This window comes from Pan paniscus, chromosome 7 (genome assembly GCF_029289425.2).
Source record: "Pan paniscus chromosome 7, NHGRI_mPanPan1-v2.0_pri, whole genome shotgun sequence".
In the NCBI taxonomy this organism is placed as follows: domain Eukaryota; kingdom Metazoa; phylum Chordata; class Mammalia; order Primates; family Hominidae; genus Pan; species Pan paniscus.
Window position 1 is genome coordinate 112,002,194 of NC_073256.2, and position 19,170 is coordinate 112,021,363.

General features: G+C 39.8%; 1 protein-coding gene across 7 annotated transcripts in view; it reads left to right on the forward strand.

The window, feature by feature from the left end:
• ESRP1 (epithelial splicing regulatory protein 1) overlaps nucleotides 1-19,170 on the forward strand; it is a 66,454-nt gene that overhangs the window by 31,459 nt on the left and 15,825 nt on the right. For 4 of the 7 annotated variants that reach the window (XM_024929888.4, XM_024929893.5, XM_024929890.4 and 1 more), the window contains exons 12-13: nucleotides 1,855-2,053; nucleotides 5,752-5,920. In XM_024929888.4, coding sequence (XP_024785656.1) covers nucleotides 1,855-2,053; nucleotides 5,752-5,920 — 368 coding nt within the window. The remainder of the gene's footprint in view (nucleotides 1-1,854; nucleotides 2,054-5,751; nucleotides 5,921-19,170) is intronic. The other 3 variants (XM_057303053.2, XM_057303054.2, XM_024929889.4) reach the window with 1 other exon arrangement.

Below are 19,170 nucleotides of genomic sequence, written 5' to 3' on the forward strand. Positions count from 1 at the left end.
ACAGTATTTTGTGCTGTCATAAGCAAGATACAATTCTACAAACCCATAAGCCAGGTGGTTCTAGTTGAAACTTTGGAACTTTTTTTTTTTTTTTTGAGACAGAGTCTCACTCTGTCGTCCAGGCTGGATTGCAGTGGAGCAATCTCAGCTCACTGTAATCTCTGCCTCCTGAGTTCAAGCAATTCTCCTGCCTCAGCTTCCCGAGTAGCTGGGATTACAGGTGCCCACCACCATTCCCAGCTAATTTTGGTATTTTTAGTAGAGACAGGATTTCACCATGTTGGCCAGGCTGGTCTCAAACTCCTGACCTCGGGCGATCTACCCGCCTTGGCCTCCCAAAGTGCTGGGATTACAGGCGTAAGCCGCCGCACCTGGCCTGGGACTCTTAATTAAATGCAAAGCTTTATTAATTTTTGAAAATGTTTTCTGAGGATTAAGGGTTGAATGTAGGCTTATATTGAAAATACTGAATTTTTTTTCCCCTAAGTTGCTAATTTCTCACCTTTTCACTTGGAGATTTGGTCACTTTCATAACTGTAATCTTGTCTCACTGGAAAGCCTGTACCATTGGATACAAGGAATCAGAAACCATCCTGAGCCCTTGCCTTCTATACCAGTTTTCTGTATCAGCACATGCTCATTCTAAATCTTCAGTCAATATTGATATTAAATTATACAACTTGTTATCTGACCCTCTCAGCATGCTTCACTGGTAGCAGTTCTTTTGAATAAAATTGCCCACATTTAAGCATCACCAGGGAATTATTTGGTTTCTTATTGAGTCACCACTTCTAATAACCCAGAGGCCATTAATCTTTGATTAACAACAGTATTTGTCTCTCTTTGCCTCATGTGACCTATTGTGATTACACTTGGGAAAAGGTTCTTAGATGATGCACAAACTCTTAGGTGCCTTGAGGATGTTAGGTTTCCATCTTGGACTGGGTTTGTTGCTAGTTTCCCTGGTGTGGTAACTCTAATGGTAACTTGCATGGTAATAATTTCACAGTCCTTAAGAGACTTATTGAGAAAACCATAAAATAAGAAAGTAGTCCTATAAGCTGATCATGTCTTTTTCTCCCCCATAAAACATTCATGCTCAATAAAACTAAGGCGTTCTACCTCTGTGGAACACAAATCTACAGGCTTGGTTTGAAATAGGGGGTTTTAGCAAGCTATTACTAATAGAAAATGTCTATTAGTAATACCTGTTTGACCAAGGTAGAGCTGTAAGGAGTGAGAGAAGGGCTCCCAAGCAAGGCTGATGATACATACAGCTCTCACAAATCATCACTGGGCCTTGCACCTCCCAAATTCCTTGCCCCCAAGCCACATTCCAACCTAGGTCTCAGGGATGAGGGAAGATTGAAAGGGATATGGCAGGTCAGTGATGGACTGGAACTGAGAGCCAAAAAAGAATACCGGTTCAGTTTCCTGTAGGGAGGGTACCTAAAGCTCCAGTGCTGGTTCTGTTACTAGCTTTTCTCAATTGAATGAGATTTAATCGAATTTTTCAGAAGAGAAAAAAACTAGTATACGATCCTATATTTTGAAACAGCAGTCACAAGGAGACCCTTTCAAACCCTTGTAAATCTGATACTAATTAACAGAAGTGAAAAAGGCTCATTTTCAGCTATGAGCTCTCAAAACTGTTTCTTAAAGGTTTTGTTGGCCATTCTGGTGATCAGGTGATGAAATGCAAGTCAGGTTCCAGCAGATCACACCATCACCCGGATTTTGTGGCTAAAATATCTGTATTATGGGTGATTGTCACTTTGCATGTTTTGTAAGCAACCATTTCCTTGTTGAAGGAGACAGTCTCCTTTTGTTTTTATTCTTCCCCCACACACTCAGGGCCGCCCATCAGGAGATGCCTTTATCCAGATGAAGTCTGCGGACAGAGCATTTATGGCTGCACAGAAGTGTCATAAAAAAAACATGAAGGACAGATATGTTGAAGTCTTTCAGTGTTCAGCTGAGGAGATGAACTTTGTGTTAATGGGGGGCACTTTAAATCGAAATGGCTTATCCCCACCGCCATGTAAGTTACCATGTAAGTTTTTCTTGGGTCTTGGCGCTATTCTACGCTATATGCTGGTAGGTGCTTAAGCTGCTTTCGTAACTTTCTGTGCCCCTGGTTCTTTCTGAGGCAGGTGAGGTGGTTATATAAGGCTCTCCCATCTGTAATCAGTAGTACCTGGTAATCATTTAAGACCTTGGTTGTGGACACCCGTAATTAGAGATGCTACAAATACCTCCTTTCAAATTATATTCCTGCTTTTCCAGTGATAAGCACTTGATTTCTGAAGCTTAGTGTGCTCCAGATAAGCACTGACTCTGGGAGGCAACCTGGCTATGTAGATAATTTTAGTACACATTTAAAGGCAAAATAAAAGTATGGCTGGATTCTTTTATTTTTTAAAACGTATTAACCTTTAAGAAGGGCAGTTTGATGCACATGTTGCATTTAACTTTTTGAGCATCAAGTATTTTTTTAACATTTTTGAGCATTTCTGTTGCTCTCCAGGATATCTGGAATGAGCAAGTTAGCAAAAACAAAAAATGAAAACAAAAAAAACCACATAGATTAATTAGCCAAAGTTTCCATTGGATCACAGGATCAGTGCTTAATTTCAAGCCATGCTCTTGCTCATTGGCACCTGGGTGCAAGCCATCTGGAATCCTATTTGAGGGGAATAAGCCCTGTAGTCTACAAAGTTCTAGTTAGTGAATAAGGAACATATGGGGATCTGATGTTAAAATTTGAGTCTTTTTTACACAATTTCTCCTTTAAATAAGATGTACCTTCTTAGGCCTGTTGGGTATGTTTAAAGAATATAGTATTTGCAGTACAGTTCAAAGATAACTAAGAAAGTAAACTGGATTATGTGCTTGATTCCAATAAAGCGGGGGATTTGGGCACCTCACTTTCTAATAAGATGGACCTATACTAATGATCTTGTTTGGTAAAGTATTATTTGTAGAAGATTCAGTGGGGCTTAATCCTTTTTATCTTTTAGCATTTTGAATTTCTAAATGCTAATATTCCATTTACCTGCTGCTTGCTGTTGGTGAATATCTTAGAGTTGATCATTAATAAGTATGAAGTTTTGGAAATTTATAATTGGGTTAAGAGATCTTACAGTAATCTCAGTTGTATGTCTTCAGTATATAAACCACTGGTAATGTCAGCTTTTACGATATCCTTTAGTGATAATCTGTCAAACATTGTAAGATAAAGCATCATGTGTGACCCAAATTCTGCTTTTGGAATATCCTTTCACTTGTCCCTCCTCCTGGTCATTACAGATTTTTCCTCTGAAGACTTTCATTTTTACCCATTTTTCCTCACAAGCCTCCAAATAAAAAAGATTTAAAATCCATGTGTCAGCCAGGTACAGTGACTCACACCTGTAATCTCAGCACTTTGGGAGGCCAAGGTGGGAGGATCACTTGAGGCCAGGGGCTCAAGACCAGCTTGAGCAACATAACGAGTTTATGTTGCATTTAACTTTTATGCAACTTCTTAAAGTTTGTTAACTTACTTTCTTAAGAAGGAATGTTTTATGTTTAACTTCATTTTTGTAGTCAGTGCATATACACTACTTTAGATATATAAGATTAGCTATCCTAGGCTGGGCATGGTGGCTTACACCTGTAATCCCATCACTTTAGGAGGCTGAGGCAGGTGGATCACATAAGGTCAGGAGTGGCCAACATGGTGAAACCCCGTCTCTACTAAAAATACAAAAAATTGCCAGGAGTGGTGGCACACATCTGTGATACCAGCTACTGAGGCAGGAGAATCGCTTGATCACGGGAGGCGGAGGTTGCAGTGAGCTGAGATTGCGCCACTGTACTTCAGCCTGGGCGACAGTGAGACTCAGTCTCAAAAAAAAAAAAAAAAAGCTATCCTTTTGTTTGAGGAATGCCCAAAACATTGCAGCCCAATCTATTTGGTTATCGAAAATTTCTACCTTTGTTTTGAAGCTGAACAGACTTACACCTACTATGTGTGTGTGTTTATGCGTGTGTGTTTTTTTGTTTTTTTTGTTTTTTTTTTTTGAGACGGAGTCTTGCTTTTCTGCCAGGCTGGCATGCAGTGGCTCAGTCTCGGCTCACTGCAACCTCTGACTCCTAGGTTGAAGTGATTCTCCTGCCTCAACCTCCTGAGTAGCTGGGACTACAGGAGTGTGCCACCATGCCCAGCTAATTTTTTGTATTTTAGTAGAGTTGGGGTCTCACCATGTTGGCCAGGATGGTCTGGATCTCCTGCCCTTGTGATCTGCCCGCCTCGGCCTCCCAAAGTGCTGAGATTACAGGCGTGAGCCACCACACCCAGCCATGTGTGTTTGTCTTATTGGTGTGAGGCACTGTCCTGTAATGAACTGCTTGATAGTTTTGAAATCAGAATATGAACCGGCGCGGTGGCTTACGCCTGTAATCCCAGCACTTTGGGAGGCCAAGGCGGGCGGATCACCCGAAGTCAGGAGTTCGAGACCAGCCTGACCAACATGGCGAAACCCTGTCTCTACTAAAAAAAATACAAGAAATCAGAATATGAGCACAGGCTGTATAACTTTCTATGAGACTTAGGTGCCTCAATTTGTATTGTTGGTCTTTCTTTTGCACAGTTTTTGATGAGTGTGAAAGAGGCACTCAAGTTAAATATGAGATCAATATGTTGGTCTTTTTACTATACGCCCATATTTAGCTTGCTGTCTTATTCATCTCCATGGAAATGTAGAAACTCATAAGAACAAAAGACAATTTGAAGTCAGCTTGGAGATTTTTATGGGAAAAAGTTATTTCTTGGGCCTCTGCTGATTGCAAAATGTGGTGGTTCTAGGTATGAAGCTTAAAGTCAGGGACCCCATATTCATTCAGCATCTCAACTTAACTCTTCTATTGGGTATAAATGGCCCAGATAGTTGTGTTCATTCCACAAGTGAAAGCTAGTGACCAGCCACTGGTCTTCTGTTTCTAAACCTAGAAGATGTTGGATAACCAGAAGACAATGGAGTTTGGGCCCATTTTTTAATTTAATCTGAGCCAGCTTTTTATTAGTTGAGTCCCAGGAAGACTTAGGCATCAATTCCTTTGGGACTATTTCCCAGGTTGGATTTTTTTCTTTTTAAAGGTCTGAAAATATAAATTAGCTTCAAAGCCCATCATGTGGCTAGCCTTTAGGTGAGAATAATGCAGAGTTGATCTGCTTGTTTCTTTTAGGTCAGTTCCTTCTGGCACAGTCTATGCTTTGACCTAATATGTGGTAGTGGCCAAGAGAGGTTTATCATAACACTTCTCATTTGATGCTGTACTGACGGGTAGGTAGCAAGAGGGAGTAGAAGCATAACTTAAAATTTAAAATATTTAGTAGCCTCTAGTATGAAACTTAAACGTCAGTTCCTTGTTTCTTTCCTCTGAGAGTTGGTTTGTAGTAACTGGCACTCAGGAACATGAGGGAAAAAAATTACATATTGTGAAATGGTTGAGAAGACATGAAAATCCACTTGATTTTGGTGTTTCCGAATTTCTGGCTAAGAACTGTTTTTTAGGTTGACAGGGTGGAATTCAGATACTTCTATGTATTAACTATATAATCAAAAGGAAATTGCTTGGGATAGGATAAAGAACTGTGGTCTCTTTCTTTAAAATGTGTAGATGGAACAGTGACTATGTTTTTAGTGCTAGCACGTGCATGTCAGCTGTTACAAATATGTCTCAAAGAATCTCTCTTTGCATATCTAGGCCTGTCTCCTCCCTCCTACACATTTCCAGCTCCTGCTGCGGTTATTCCTACAGAAGCTGCCATTTACCAGCCCTCTGTGATTTTGAATCCACGAGCACTGCAGCCCTCCACAGCGTACTACCCAGCAGGCACTCAGCTCTTCATGAACTACACAGCGTACTATCCCAGGTAAGGCTCTGACAGAAGTGGAAATGAGGGGCAGAAACAAAGGACTCCTTTGATAGCCAGTGCCCGAGCTCACAAAAGAATATTGTCTGCCATGTTGAAGGTTAGCGTGGCAGGCCACAGCCTCTGGTCATATCTCTGACCAAGAAGGTTGTTTCAAGACAAAGCAAAAGCAGTATAGTTTTTAACCATATACTGACAGCATGATCTTTTAGGTCACCTATGTCTACAGCTTTCCTTTTTTACCTCTCCTGTCACAGGACCCCAAGTGAGTAGTGATGTGATCACTGCAATAGGATGGCAATATCAGATGAATGAATCATAAAACAAGAAAATTCATAAGAGGAACAATGCTATTTTGAAGTAGTATGAGTTCATGTTATGGCGCAGTGAATAAAAACTGTTGCTTTAAATATTCCAGGGCTTATATTCTTTTCCTCCTAAATCTTTAAACAAATCTATAAACCAATCCAGAATTAGATTATTTAGTGTTTTCTTAGAGTCTATATATTTTAAGTCTGTCTTTTTAGTTGTGTTCAATTTCTCGGACATAGCATACTAGCATATAATGGAGAGAATGTTGTCAGTCTGGGAGTTGGGAGACTGAATGTTAGCTTCTTTCCAAGCTATTCAGACGAAATATTTGGAGTACATGCACGAGCATGTAAATGAGGCTTATAATAAGTGTCTTGGACCTAACCTGTCTGATCCTACAGCTATGTTGCGTTGTATTTTTCTTCCCTGTCCAATACAGAATTTTCCACTAGGGAGTAAGAGTTAGGGGTCTCATAATAACAGGCAAGTTTGTAGCCACTTTTAATTGTGTTTTTTATTTTGTTAGCAGTTTTTAAAACATTAATGCTATTGAAAATATTTTTTATTCCACTGGAGAAGAAAAATAAGAAAAAGGCTATGACAGTTGTCAGCTAGCTGTCTTCTGAAGGTTTGAAAAGGCTAAGAAGCATGAGTAACTGTTCATGATGGAATACTGTGCCGGACACGTAGCCCAGCCCCAATCTGCCACCCTCTCTGGACCCTGTGATAATTGCTTATGTCATCAGAATGTCAGGAATGGAATCCTTGGTGTCTCCGAATGTCTGCCAGTGTTCTTGTTCCTATAGTGTAATTGTAGAATATCCACTTCCATCACTACTTGCCACCTGAGTAGTGGTACAGGAAGGAGTTTCTTGGAAATGAGACCATGAATCTTGAAGCCCCAAAGGCAGAAGGAACTGACATTTATGGCTTAATAGCTCCTGTAATGTTGGATGTGGGCCTGTAGGTCAATTTTTTTTTTCTACCAGTAGTTTTAAAATTTGTATTGTGCTCATTATTAAGTCTGAGTATAGGAGTGTAGTGAGTAAAAGTAAAGACTCCCATTTTATACACCTCCGAGTCTAGAAGTAACCGTTATTATCAGTTTGGTAATACACGTGTATGCTTCTAAATAATGTGACATCTTAATGTGTACTGTCTAATCGTTCCTTCTTTCTTTTTTTAAAACTTGAAAATGTGTCAGTGACTTCTGTGTATATTTACCTCATTCTTGTAAATTCCTCAAAATGTCCAAAGAGTAAAAATATAATTTAAGTTTATTTGTAGATATCCGTACTTTTAATTTTTCTCTATTAAAGCTCATGTTGATCTTTAAATACTTGATTTTATCTCTCTCTCAAACTTTTTTTCCCTGACTAAAGATGGGATTTTGCCATTTTGCCTAGGCTGGTCTCAAACTCCTGGGCTCAAGTAATCCACTGCCTCAGCGTCCCAAAGTGCTGGGGTTGCAGGGGACATGCTTGTATTTCTGTAGGACAGTTTTACAGAAGTGGAATTTTAAAAACGAAGGTCAGGTGCATTATATATAAGCTAATACTTCCAAATTAACCCCTAGAGTGTGTTATTTTATTTTACATTTCCCCACTTTTAGTGAAATTACCTACATAACAACATGAAAGCATTCAAACATGGGAATTATATGCTCTTATTTATGCTGCAAATCTGGTATGATTTAAAAAGCATATGCCAAAGATGTTTTATAATTTTGATAGAAAAACATTAATTTCTTTTTTTTGAGTTGGAGTTTCGCTCTTGTTGCCTGGGCTGGAGTGCAATGGCGTGATCTTGTCTCACCACACCCTCCGCCTCCCGGGTTCAAGCTATTCTCCTGCTTCAGCCTCCTGAGTAGCTGGCATTACAGGCATGTGCCACCATGCCTGGCTAATTTTATGTTTTTAGTAGAGAAGGGGTTTCTCCATGTTGGTGAGGCTGGTCTCAAACTCCCGACCTCAGGTGATCTGCCCGTCTCAGCCTCCCACAGTGCTGGGATTACAGGTGTGAGCCACCACGCTCGGTGAAAAACATTAATTTCTAACCTGGCATAACTACTGGGCATTTGAGGCTATTAAAAAACTTTGTTATGTAAATGCTCAAGTATGTTTTGGCCTCCACTCTGATAAGTGGGAAATCTGAAACAGCATATTCTAGGGATATTATTAATCAGAAGCTCTTGTGTTTTTCTTTATTTTTAAATTTCTTCCATTAAAAAAAAGCCACAAGTGGTGGGTTATGCCTGTAATCCCAGCACTTTGGGAGGCAAAGGTGGGAGGATCACTGGAAGCCAGTAGTTAGACACCAGCCTGAGTCTCAAAGTGAGACTCTATCTCTACTAAAAATAAAAAACTGTGGCTCACGCCTGTAATCCCAGCACTTTGGGAGGCCGAGGCGGGCGGATCACAAGGTCAGGAGATAGAGACCATCCTGGCTAACATGGTGAAACCCCGTCTCTACTAAAAAATACAAAAAATTAGCTGGGCGTGGTGATGGGTGCCTATAGTCCCAGCTACTTGGGAGGCTGAGGCAGGAGAATGGCGTGAACCCGGGAGAAGGAGCTTGCAGTGAGCCAAGATCATGTCACTGCACTCCAGCCTGGGCGACAGAGCAAGGCTCCATCTCAAAAAAAAAAAACAAAAAAAACAAACTGGCTTGGCATGGTGGCTCACTCCTGTAATCCCAGCACTTTATGAGGCTGAGATGGGCAAATCGCTTGAGGTTAGGGGTTCGAGACCAGCCTGGCCAACATGGTGAAACTCCATCTACTAAAAAATACAAAAAGTAGCTGGGTGTGGTGGTCAGTATCTGTAATCCCAGCTACTACGGAGGCTAAGGCAAGAGAGTTGCTTGAACCCAGGAGACGGAGGCTGTAGTGAGCCAAGATTGTGCCACTGCACTCCAGCCTGGGCGTCACAGCGAGACTCCGTCTCAAAAAATAAATAATAAAAATGGCTGGGTGTGGTGGCTCACCCCTGTAATCCCAGCACTTCGGGAGGCCGAGGCAGGCAGATCACGAGGTCAGGGGTTCAAGACCAGCCTGGCCAATATGGTGAAACCCCGTCTCTACTAATACCAAAATTGCCAGGGCATGGTGGTGGGCACCTATAGTTCCAGCTACACGGGAGGCCAAGGCAGAAGAATCGCTTGAACCTGGGAGGCGGTGGTTGCAGTGAGCCAAGATCATGCCACTGCACTCCAGTCTGGGTGACAGAGCGAGACTCAGTCTCAAAAAATAAAAATAAATGACGCTGTCACAACAGCATCTGGAAGAGCAGGTGAAATGAAAGCATGTATGCCTCATGTGGTTTTGTTTTCTCTTTTTGGGCTTTTCACCCCCTTCTCTACCTCAGAAGAGGGTTTCAGTTATCCAGTGACTCATACCTTAGCTAGGGCAGAAAAATATTTAGAAGGGCTTTCTATTTGGGTCCTCTCTGATTATCAGTGCAAAATCAGTTACCTCACATCTTTTCTCTTTCATTACATCAAGCCCTACTTTTTCTTCTGACCTCTCATTTTTCTCAGAAAAGAATATTCTCCTTTGCAGCAAAGCTGTTGCATAGGTGGGAGACATGCTGATTCTTCAAAGACTGAATGACATACATACCTTCTATGCATCTCTTGCTTTTCGTACGACACTATAAATTACAAGTAACATCATCTTTTTTGTCTTTGTTTTTTGAGATGTAGTCTGGCTCTGTCACCCAGTGCAGAGTGCAGTGGCGCTACCATGGCTCACTGCAGCCTTGATCTCCCAGGCTCAGGTGATCCTCATGCCTCAGTCTCCCAAGTAGCTGAGACTATAGGCATGCACCACCTCACTTGGCTAATTTTTTGACTTTTTGTTGAGACGAGGTCTCACTTTGTTGCCCACGCTGGTCTCAAAGTACTGAGCTCAAGCAATCTTCCCACGTCAGCCTCCCAATGTGCTGGGATTACAGGTGTGAGCCACCATGCCCAGCCAAGTAACAACATTTTGTGCCAACAAAGGAAGCACAGGAAGTTTTACTTTTTTAAATGAGTGATGTAGTCACAAGTAAACTGTGCAAGCTTGTATAAAAGCTTTATGGTGAGGAATAACCATTGTCTTTCTTGTAACCATTTGTTTTAAAACCAGCTTTTGTTATAACCTAATGAATGAATATATATGTGTATATATACATATATATTCATTATTCAATATATATATATATATATATATATTTTTTTTTTTTTTTTTTTTTTGAGACGGAGTTTCATTCTTGTTGCCCAGGCTGGAATGCAGTGGCACAATCTCAGCTCACTGCAGCCTCCGCCTCCTGGGTTCAAGCAATTCTCCTGCCTCAGGCTCCCAAGTAGCTGAGTTTACAGGCATGTGCCACCACGCCCAGCTAATTTTGTATTTTTAGTAGAGACAGGGTTTCTCCATGTTGGTCAGGCTAGTCTCCAACTCCAGACCTCAAGTGATCCGCCTGCCTCGGCCTCCCAAAGTGCTGGGATTACAGGCGCAAGCCACCGCACCCGGCCTATGAATATGTATATTTAGTAATATGTATGTGTTACTAAGCACATCGATCTTTGGTTTGTTGTGTTACTGTGTTCTATCCTGGAATTCTTTGTAGTTGAACCAGAAGAATACCAAGCCTCTGAGAGATGCTTACATTTCCTATTTTGAACTTGCTCTTCTTATTCCAGTTTACTTTTTTACTTGAAATTTTTATTGAGATTCACATGCAGTTGTAACAAATAATACATGGAGATCCCTTGTACACTTCACCTAGTTTATCCCAATGGTAACATATGGGAATCAGTTTACTTTCTAATTTGCTTGTTGTTGCAAGTGTTCTCATAGGACCAAGAAAAAAGAATTCTTGATTTAAAAGTTTTCTGACAAGTTAAATATTTAGTATCACAAATGCAAACAAGAATTTAGCATCCAATGAAATGATGCTAGAAATAATAGTAATAGTGATGCAATATGAAGCAATATTATAATATGAGAGAAGTGCCAGGTAATTTTTGTGGGTGGTCATGATTATGATTATCAGGTGTTTTAGTTTGGATTAGGTTTCTAAATAATGTAAGGAAGAACAACTGCCATGGGCAGCTCACTCTCTACTACTAGTCAGCGAGAGTTCAGTATGGCTTTCAGGGAGGAAATGACCCTTTGCTAATGTAAAAACTTTAATGGCGCGATCTCAGCTCACCACAACCTCCGCCTCCCAGGTTCAAGCGATTCTCCTGCCTCAGCCTCCCGAGTAGCTGGGATTACAGGCATGCACCACCATGCCCAGCTAATTTTGTATTTTTAGTAGAGATGGAGTTTGTCCATGTTGGTCAAGCTGATCTCGAACTCCCAACCTCAGGTGCTCTACCCGTCTCGGCCTCCCTAAGTGCTGGGATTACAGGCGTGGGCCACTGCGCCCGGCCTTGGGGTAAATTTAAGTTTAGTTACCAAACTTTTTTGACAGCACATAAATTTGCCAGGTATTTGGGTGAGATAGATTCTTGGAAGATTTATTTATTTGTGCCAAAGTGTTTTCCTATTTATTTGTTTGGTTCCTTAGACTTTCTCTGAGTGGTAGAAGCGCAGGCCTGGAGAAGCCTGTATGGACTTTTAGGAGCACTAACAGAAATCCAGCGTCCAGAGGTAGTCATCAGTCCATAGACTGCTGTAGTTATTAAATCCATGAAGAATCTCGAAAAGTTAACCTTGTTAATTTCAGATGAAAATTAAAGTCAGTTTAAAGGTTTCCTACATGAAAACTGACTTTAGGTTTTACACTGGCAAGGATTGAAACAGTATGTCTCCAGTTACTCCCAAATATGTGGTATTTGTAACACTAGGGATGTTAATGTTGGTAAAATGGTTCTGTGTGGTCATTTTACAAAGCAGTGATAATTAGATTTTTCTGCAGGGTTTCTCAAAAATGTGAAACAATATGTAGTCACTCATTCAGAGGGGAGACTGTAATTCTCTAATCTTCCACTTAATCAATTTCTCTAACCATACATATGATACTTTGGCCTCTCTTTTTTAGTGAAATTATAGCAAGTCTGCAGGGCGTGGTGGCTCACGCCTGTAATCCCAGAAATTTAAGAGGCCGAGGTAGGAGGATCGCTGGAGCCCAGGAGTTCGAGACCATCCTGGGCATACAAAAAATTTAAGTTGGGATGGTGGCACCCATTTGTAGTCCCAGCTACCTGGGTGGCTGAGGCTAGAGGATCGCTTGAGCCTGGAGATTGAAGCTGCAATGAGCTGTGATCGTGCTCATTGTGGTGTGGGAGACAGCCCAAGCCTGTCTTTTAAAAAAAAAAAAAAAAAAAAGCCATATATATCTATATATGGCAAATCCTCAAATTGTGAATATTATCAATACTCTCATACTTCTGACTACCTTTATTTTAGAAATCACCTGATAATATTAATTAGTATTACCAATGTTTGTATTTTGTGATTATTAAATGGAGGAAGAGTATTATAAGTCTTGTTATCAATATAGCATATATTATGAGTATGTTGATGTGGTGGGCATCTTGGCATCCAGTATGTTCATATCTTGTTTTACATATAATTGTATATGATTTATTAGGCTACACTGTATATTATAAAACTAGACAATATATGTCAGGGTCTGGAAAATATAGCATAGGGAGAAATTTGTGGATAGTCCAATAACAGAATCTTGGCCAATTAAATTGATATTGGCATACCAGTGGGCTGTGCGGGAGCTTGAGGCTGCAGTGAGCTGTGATTGTGCCACTGCACTCTAGTCTGGTTGACAGTGAGACCCTGTCTCAGAAAACAAAACAATAGGGTTGGGCATGGTGGCTTTGTAATCCCAGCACTTTGGGAGGCTGAGGAGAGCAAATCACCTGAGGTTAGGAGTTCGAGACCATCCTGGCCAACGTGGCAAAACTCCATTCTGAAAAAATAAAAAAATTAGCCAGGCATGGTGGCAGATGCCTATAATCCCAGCTGTTTGGGAGGCTGAGACATGAGAATGGCATGAATACGAAAGATGGAGGTTACAGATTGTGCCACTGCTCTCCAGCCGGGGTGACAGAGAGACAGTCTCAAAAAAAAAGCCAACAAAAACAAAACAATGGGCTGGGAGCAGGTAGTCAAAGCAAAGGAAGATTGAATGGTAAAATTCATAATTTTAAAGGAAAGGATATCATAACTTATCAGGGAAATGGAATTTTTATTTACGTTGTGCTTGGAAAAACTTAATACCTATATATGTTGTTTTGTTTGAGACACAGTCTCCCTCTGTCACCCAGGCTGGAGTGCAGTGGTGCAATCTCGGCTCACTGCAACCTCTGCCCCCTGGGTTCAAGCGATTCTCTTGCCTCAGTCTCCTGAGGCACCCACTACCCTGGCTAATTTTTGTATTTTTAGTAGAAACAGAGTTTTGCCATGTTGGCCAGAGTGGTCTCGAATTCCTGACCTCCAGTGATCCACCCGCCTCGGCCTCCCAAAGTGCTGGGATTACAGGCATGAGCCACCAGGGCTGGCCTACGTTACCTATATATGTACAGAGGATATTAAGTGCTGCAGTGGAGGAAGTCTTCAAAAACTTTATAATATATTAACTCATGTATTTCATTCAGTAATTTCCTAACATGATCTTGGTGCAGCTTACTGAAGGAGCCTTGGCTGTGATCCTAAGTAATTAATGTCTTTGCAACTGTGATGCTCTAGCAGTTTTCTGGATACAAGCCTTTGGAACAGCCCCTCTAGTATTAATTTCTTTCCCTTCATTTCCTCTCACATCCCTTCAGCTCTTTGTTCAGGTAACCTTAAGGTTGCTTATCCAGCTCCATGACAGTCTCCTTGTTAGTTTATTTGATGTGGTACAGTCTCCAAAACTGTAGGACCTTTGAATACACTGTTACATTGACTTGGTCATTTGTCCCTAACCCTTCGGTTCCTCTGTGGTCCTATCAATTTTTGAACTTTTATATCTTTTGAGTACAAGTTACATTATTGACACAATGTATATATGATATGTTAATAAATACTGGAACTTGAGAATCTGAAATGTAAAGGTATAATGGAGGTAAAAATCTAAAACAGTGACATTATTGAACATAACTTCAGATGAGTTACTAATTGGCATAGCTCTTTTTAAAGAACTTTTTATTCTTATTTGGCGTGCAAGTAGAAAATTTCATGCTTAATCCTTATATTTCTCTAAACTACTGCCATAAAGCCTATACACATGATTTTTATTACAGCTTTGAGATAATTTGATAAAATTTACCTATTTTAGGTGTTTGGTCATTTTTAGTATATTTACAGAGTTCCAAAATTTACAATTGTAGAATAATTTTACAATCTAATCTTTAGGTAATCATGTAACAGTCTAATTTTAGAATATTATGTCACTCCAAAAAGAAACCTTATGCCCATTAGTTAGAAACTCCCATTTGCCTGTCCTCTATCTCTTCACTGACCCCTCTCCCCACCCCTAAACAACTATCAATCCATTTTCTATTTCTTCTGATTTTCCTATTCCAGATAATATTTCAGTTTCATTCATATTGTGACATATATCATCCCTTTTATGGTGAAATAATCCATTGTAGAGCCATACCACATTTGGTTTATCCATTCATCAGTTGATGGCTATTTAGAGTTGTTTACACTTTTTGGCTATTAAGAATAATGCTACTTGAAACATATGCATTCATGTTTCTGTGTGGACATAGGTTCTCAGTTTTCTAGGGTATATACCTAGAAGTGGAATTGCTGGATAATACAGTAACTATTTAGCTTTCAAGAAACTGCCAACCAAGCTGTTTTCCAAAGTGGCTTCACCATTTGACATTCCCACTAACAATATATAAAGGTTCTAATTTCTGTAATTGCTTTCCAATTCTTACTGTCTTTAATTTTACCCATTTTCTTGGGTGTGGGTTTGCTATCTCATTATGATTTTGATTTGCATTTCCTTAATGAGCATTGGTTTTGAGAATCTTTTTATGTGATTCTTAGCTATTTGCACATCTTTGGAGAAATGTCTACTCAAATCCTTTGCACATTTTTAAATTGGATTATTTTCACTTGTAAATTTTTTTCATATATTCTAAATATATGAGATCTTATAAGACGTCATTTACAAATATTTTCTCCAATTCTGTAGGTTGTCTTTTCATTTTCTTGGTAGTGTCCTTTAAAGTATAAAAGTTTTTAATTTTGATTGTTAATTTATTCTTTTTTCCCCTTACACTTTTGGTGTGATGTCTAACCCAGGGTCACAAAGATTTACTACTATGTTTTGTAAGTGTTTTATAGTTTTAGCTCTTAGATTTAGGTATAATTCGATCTGAGTTCATTTTTTGTATGGTGTGAGGTAGGGGTCTAAAATCATCCCTTTAGAGAAAAACAAAGTCATCCTTTTACGTGTTGATAGTCCATTGTTCCAGCACCATTTATTGAAAACACCTCTTTCCCATCAAATTGCGTTCTAATAACTCTTATCAAAAATCTATGACCAGCTGTTTTTGTGCCATCAAAATGGTGCACATGAATGTCCTGACCATTGCTCTTAAGAGCATCAACAATGTCAAAACAAGAGGCAAACATCAGGTTCTTAGAAGGCTGTGCCCAGTGTTATTGTCCAGTTTCTGACTGATGATGAAGCATGGTTACAATGGCAAATTTGAAGTCATTTGAGATCACAGAGCTGGGGAAATTGTTGTGAACCTCACAGGCAAGTTAAACAAGTGTGATCATCCTCAGATTTCATGTGCAACTCAAAGATCTAGAAAAGTGGCAGAATTATCTGCTTCCACATCATCAGTTTGGTTTCATTATACTGACAACTTCGGCTGGCATCACAGACCATGAAGAAGCAAGATGAAAACACACATGAGGGAAAACCCTGGGATTCATGTTCTTGGGGATATAATACATGCAAATAAAATGCCTCAACAGACAAAAACAAAACCAATTGATAATAAATGTAAAGGTTTATTTCTGTTCTCTCAGTTACATTCCGTGGGTCTATATGCCTCTCCTTATGCTAGTACTATACTGTAATGATTGCTGTAGCTTTGTAGTACGTTTTGAATTTGTGAAGAAAAAGTCGTCCTACTTTTTCTTTGTTGACTATTCTGGATCCTTTTTATTTCCATATACATTTTAGGTTCAGTTTTGTCAATTTCTGTACAAAAGACAGCTGGAATTTTGATAGCTATTGCATTGCACCTGTAGATCAATTTGGTGGTATGGCCATTTTAGCAATATTAATTCTTACCCAGGCATGGTGGCTCACGCCTGTAATCCCAACACTTTGGGAGGCCGAGGTGGGCAGATCACTTGAAGCCAGTAGTTTGAGACCAGCCTGGCCAACATGGTGAAATCCTGTCTCTACTAAAAATATAAAAATTAGCCAGATGTGTTGGCACATACTTGTAATCCCAGGTACTTGGGAGGCTGAGGCATGAGAATTGCTTGAACCTGGGAGGCAGATGTTGTAGTGAGCTGAGATTGAACCACTGCACTCCAGCCTGGGTGATAGCGAGACTCAGTCTCCAAAAAAAAAAAAAAATCATATTTATGAACATGGGCTGCCTTTCCATTTATTTAGATGATCTTTTTTCTTTTAACAATGTTTTGTAGTTTTCAGTGTGCAACTCTTGCACTTTTAAATGTTTCTCTAAGTCTATTATTTTTGATGCTATAGTGAATGGAATTGTTTTATTTTTGGTTGTTGTAGTGTATAGAAATGCAGTTGATTTATTTTGTGTATTGATCTTATGTAACCTTGCTGAACTGGCTTATTAGATCTAGTAGTTTTTTAGTAAATTCTTTTTTATTTTTCTACATGTAAGTTCATATTTGTCTTTATCTTGCCATTTTTATAATGTAAATTATTTTTGCTGATTCTTAGTAATCCACAAAAGACCTTAAAATTTAGAATTTAGGGTTTTTTTGTTTTGAGACAGAGCCTCACTTTGTTGCCCAGGCTGGAGTGCAGCCGATCTTGGCCCACTGCAACCTCTGCCTCCTGGGTTCAAGTGATTCTCGTGCCTCAGCCTCCCAAGCAGCTGGAATCACAGGCATGTGCTATGATGCCTGGCATTTTTTTTTTTTTTTTTTTTTTTTGATGGAGTCTTGCTCTGTCGCCCAGGCTGGAGTGCAGTGGCGCCATCTCAGCTCACTGCAAGCTCCATCTCCCAGGTTCATGCCATTCTCCTGCCTCAGCTTCCTGAGTAGCTGGGACTACAGGCGCCCACCACCATGCTCGGCTAATTTTTTTGTATTGTTTAGTAGAGATGGGGTTTCACCGTGTTAGCCAGGATGGTCTCGATCTCTTGACCTCATGATCCACCCACCTTGGCCTCCCAAAATGCTGGGATTACAGGCATGAGCCACCGTGCCTGGCCTAATTTTTTTTGTTTTTTTGTTTGTTTGTTTTTTGTTTTTTAGAGACAGGATTTCACTGTGTTAGCCAGGCTGGTGTCAAATTCCTGGCCTAAAGTGATGACCCACTTTCATCTCCCAAAGTGCTAGGATTACAGGCATGAGCTACAATGCCTGGCTAATATATATATATATATATTTTGGATTTTTAGTGGAGATGGGATTTCACCATGTTGGCTAGGCTGGTCTTGAACTCCTGGCCTCAAGTGATCTGCCCACTTTGGCCTCCCAAAGTGCTGGGATCACAGGTATGAGCCACTGCACCCGGCCTAGAATTTAGGTTGATGAAAAATTCTTACTTTCATGTCCTGTCAGGTAGATATATGACTTTTTAAATTTTTCTTACGATTCCTTGTATACAGCAGGTAATCATAGCTGTGAAAAATAAGGATAAGAATCCAAATTGTGTTGTATTTAAGCTTCATCAGAATAGATGGTACCTTAGATGCGGAATATAATTGTCATTTATAAGCTTAAATTTCTAGTTGTGCAGCATTTACTTTGGCTAGTTTTATCTGGATTATATTTTGAGAGTACTAGAGACCTCAGGCTTAATTTATAGAAGATCTTTAGGCAAGCGGAATAGAATATGGCAGGATAAAGCTGTGAAAGTAAGTTGTATGCTGTGAAAATGACCTTTTATATCTAGTCTGGAAAAGTCTAAGTAATCAAATATGTGCAGAAGTCCCGATGGTCTTTGAGTATTAGACTTGCTATCTTTCTGAGCAAACACCATCTTTGAGTGAATGCTAGTTGTATAGGAGGAAAGCAATGAACCAGAAGTCAAGAGTTTGGGTGATTCTTACAGTTTGGCAAGAGGTAACTTATGGGACCTGTTGAGAAATTATCTAACTCTTAGTTTCTGTTTCCACCTCTGCAAAAATGAAGAGGTATGGCTGAATAGTGGCGAATGTCCTACTCAGACCAAAAGTTTAGCATTTCTTCTTTCTCTAGTCTCACAGTTGCCCATAAATTGACTTGAAATCTCACATTGTGATCACATAGTAGCCTTTAAAATATATTTATGTCAATGTCTGGGTTTGGCTGTCTTGAGTTTCTAATTTTTAATTTGTTGGGGTAGTATCTCATAATAGAGAGTTGTTTAAAAAACAAACAAAAAAACACAAAAACTCCCCTGCTGATTCTTACTTGCAAATTAGTTAAAGACCACTGCTTTAGCAACATAGAAGGTTAAGGGCAGCTTAATGTAAAGTAATAGTTCAGGCTCCCATTATTTTTTAAATGATGAAATATGATGGTGACGGAAATAGCAAGAATGAAGTAATGTTACAGCATTTTTATGGTTTATGAAGTAATTTGATATGTTAAGTCACTGAAGCTGAAGAGCAGTTCTGTGAAACTAGGAAAGTGCTGATCACCCCCCAGTAAGCAAATGAAGGAATTAAGTGATTTAAGCTTGCTGTGCTAATTATAGACAGAGTCTGGGACTGGAGGCACATCTGACTCCATTCCTATTAAGCTATCTGTTGGGATTATGTATGATAGATAATCT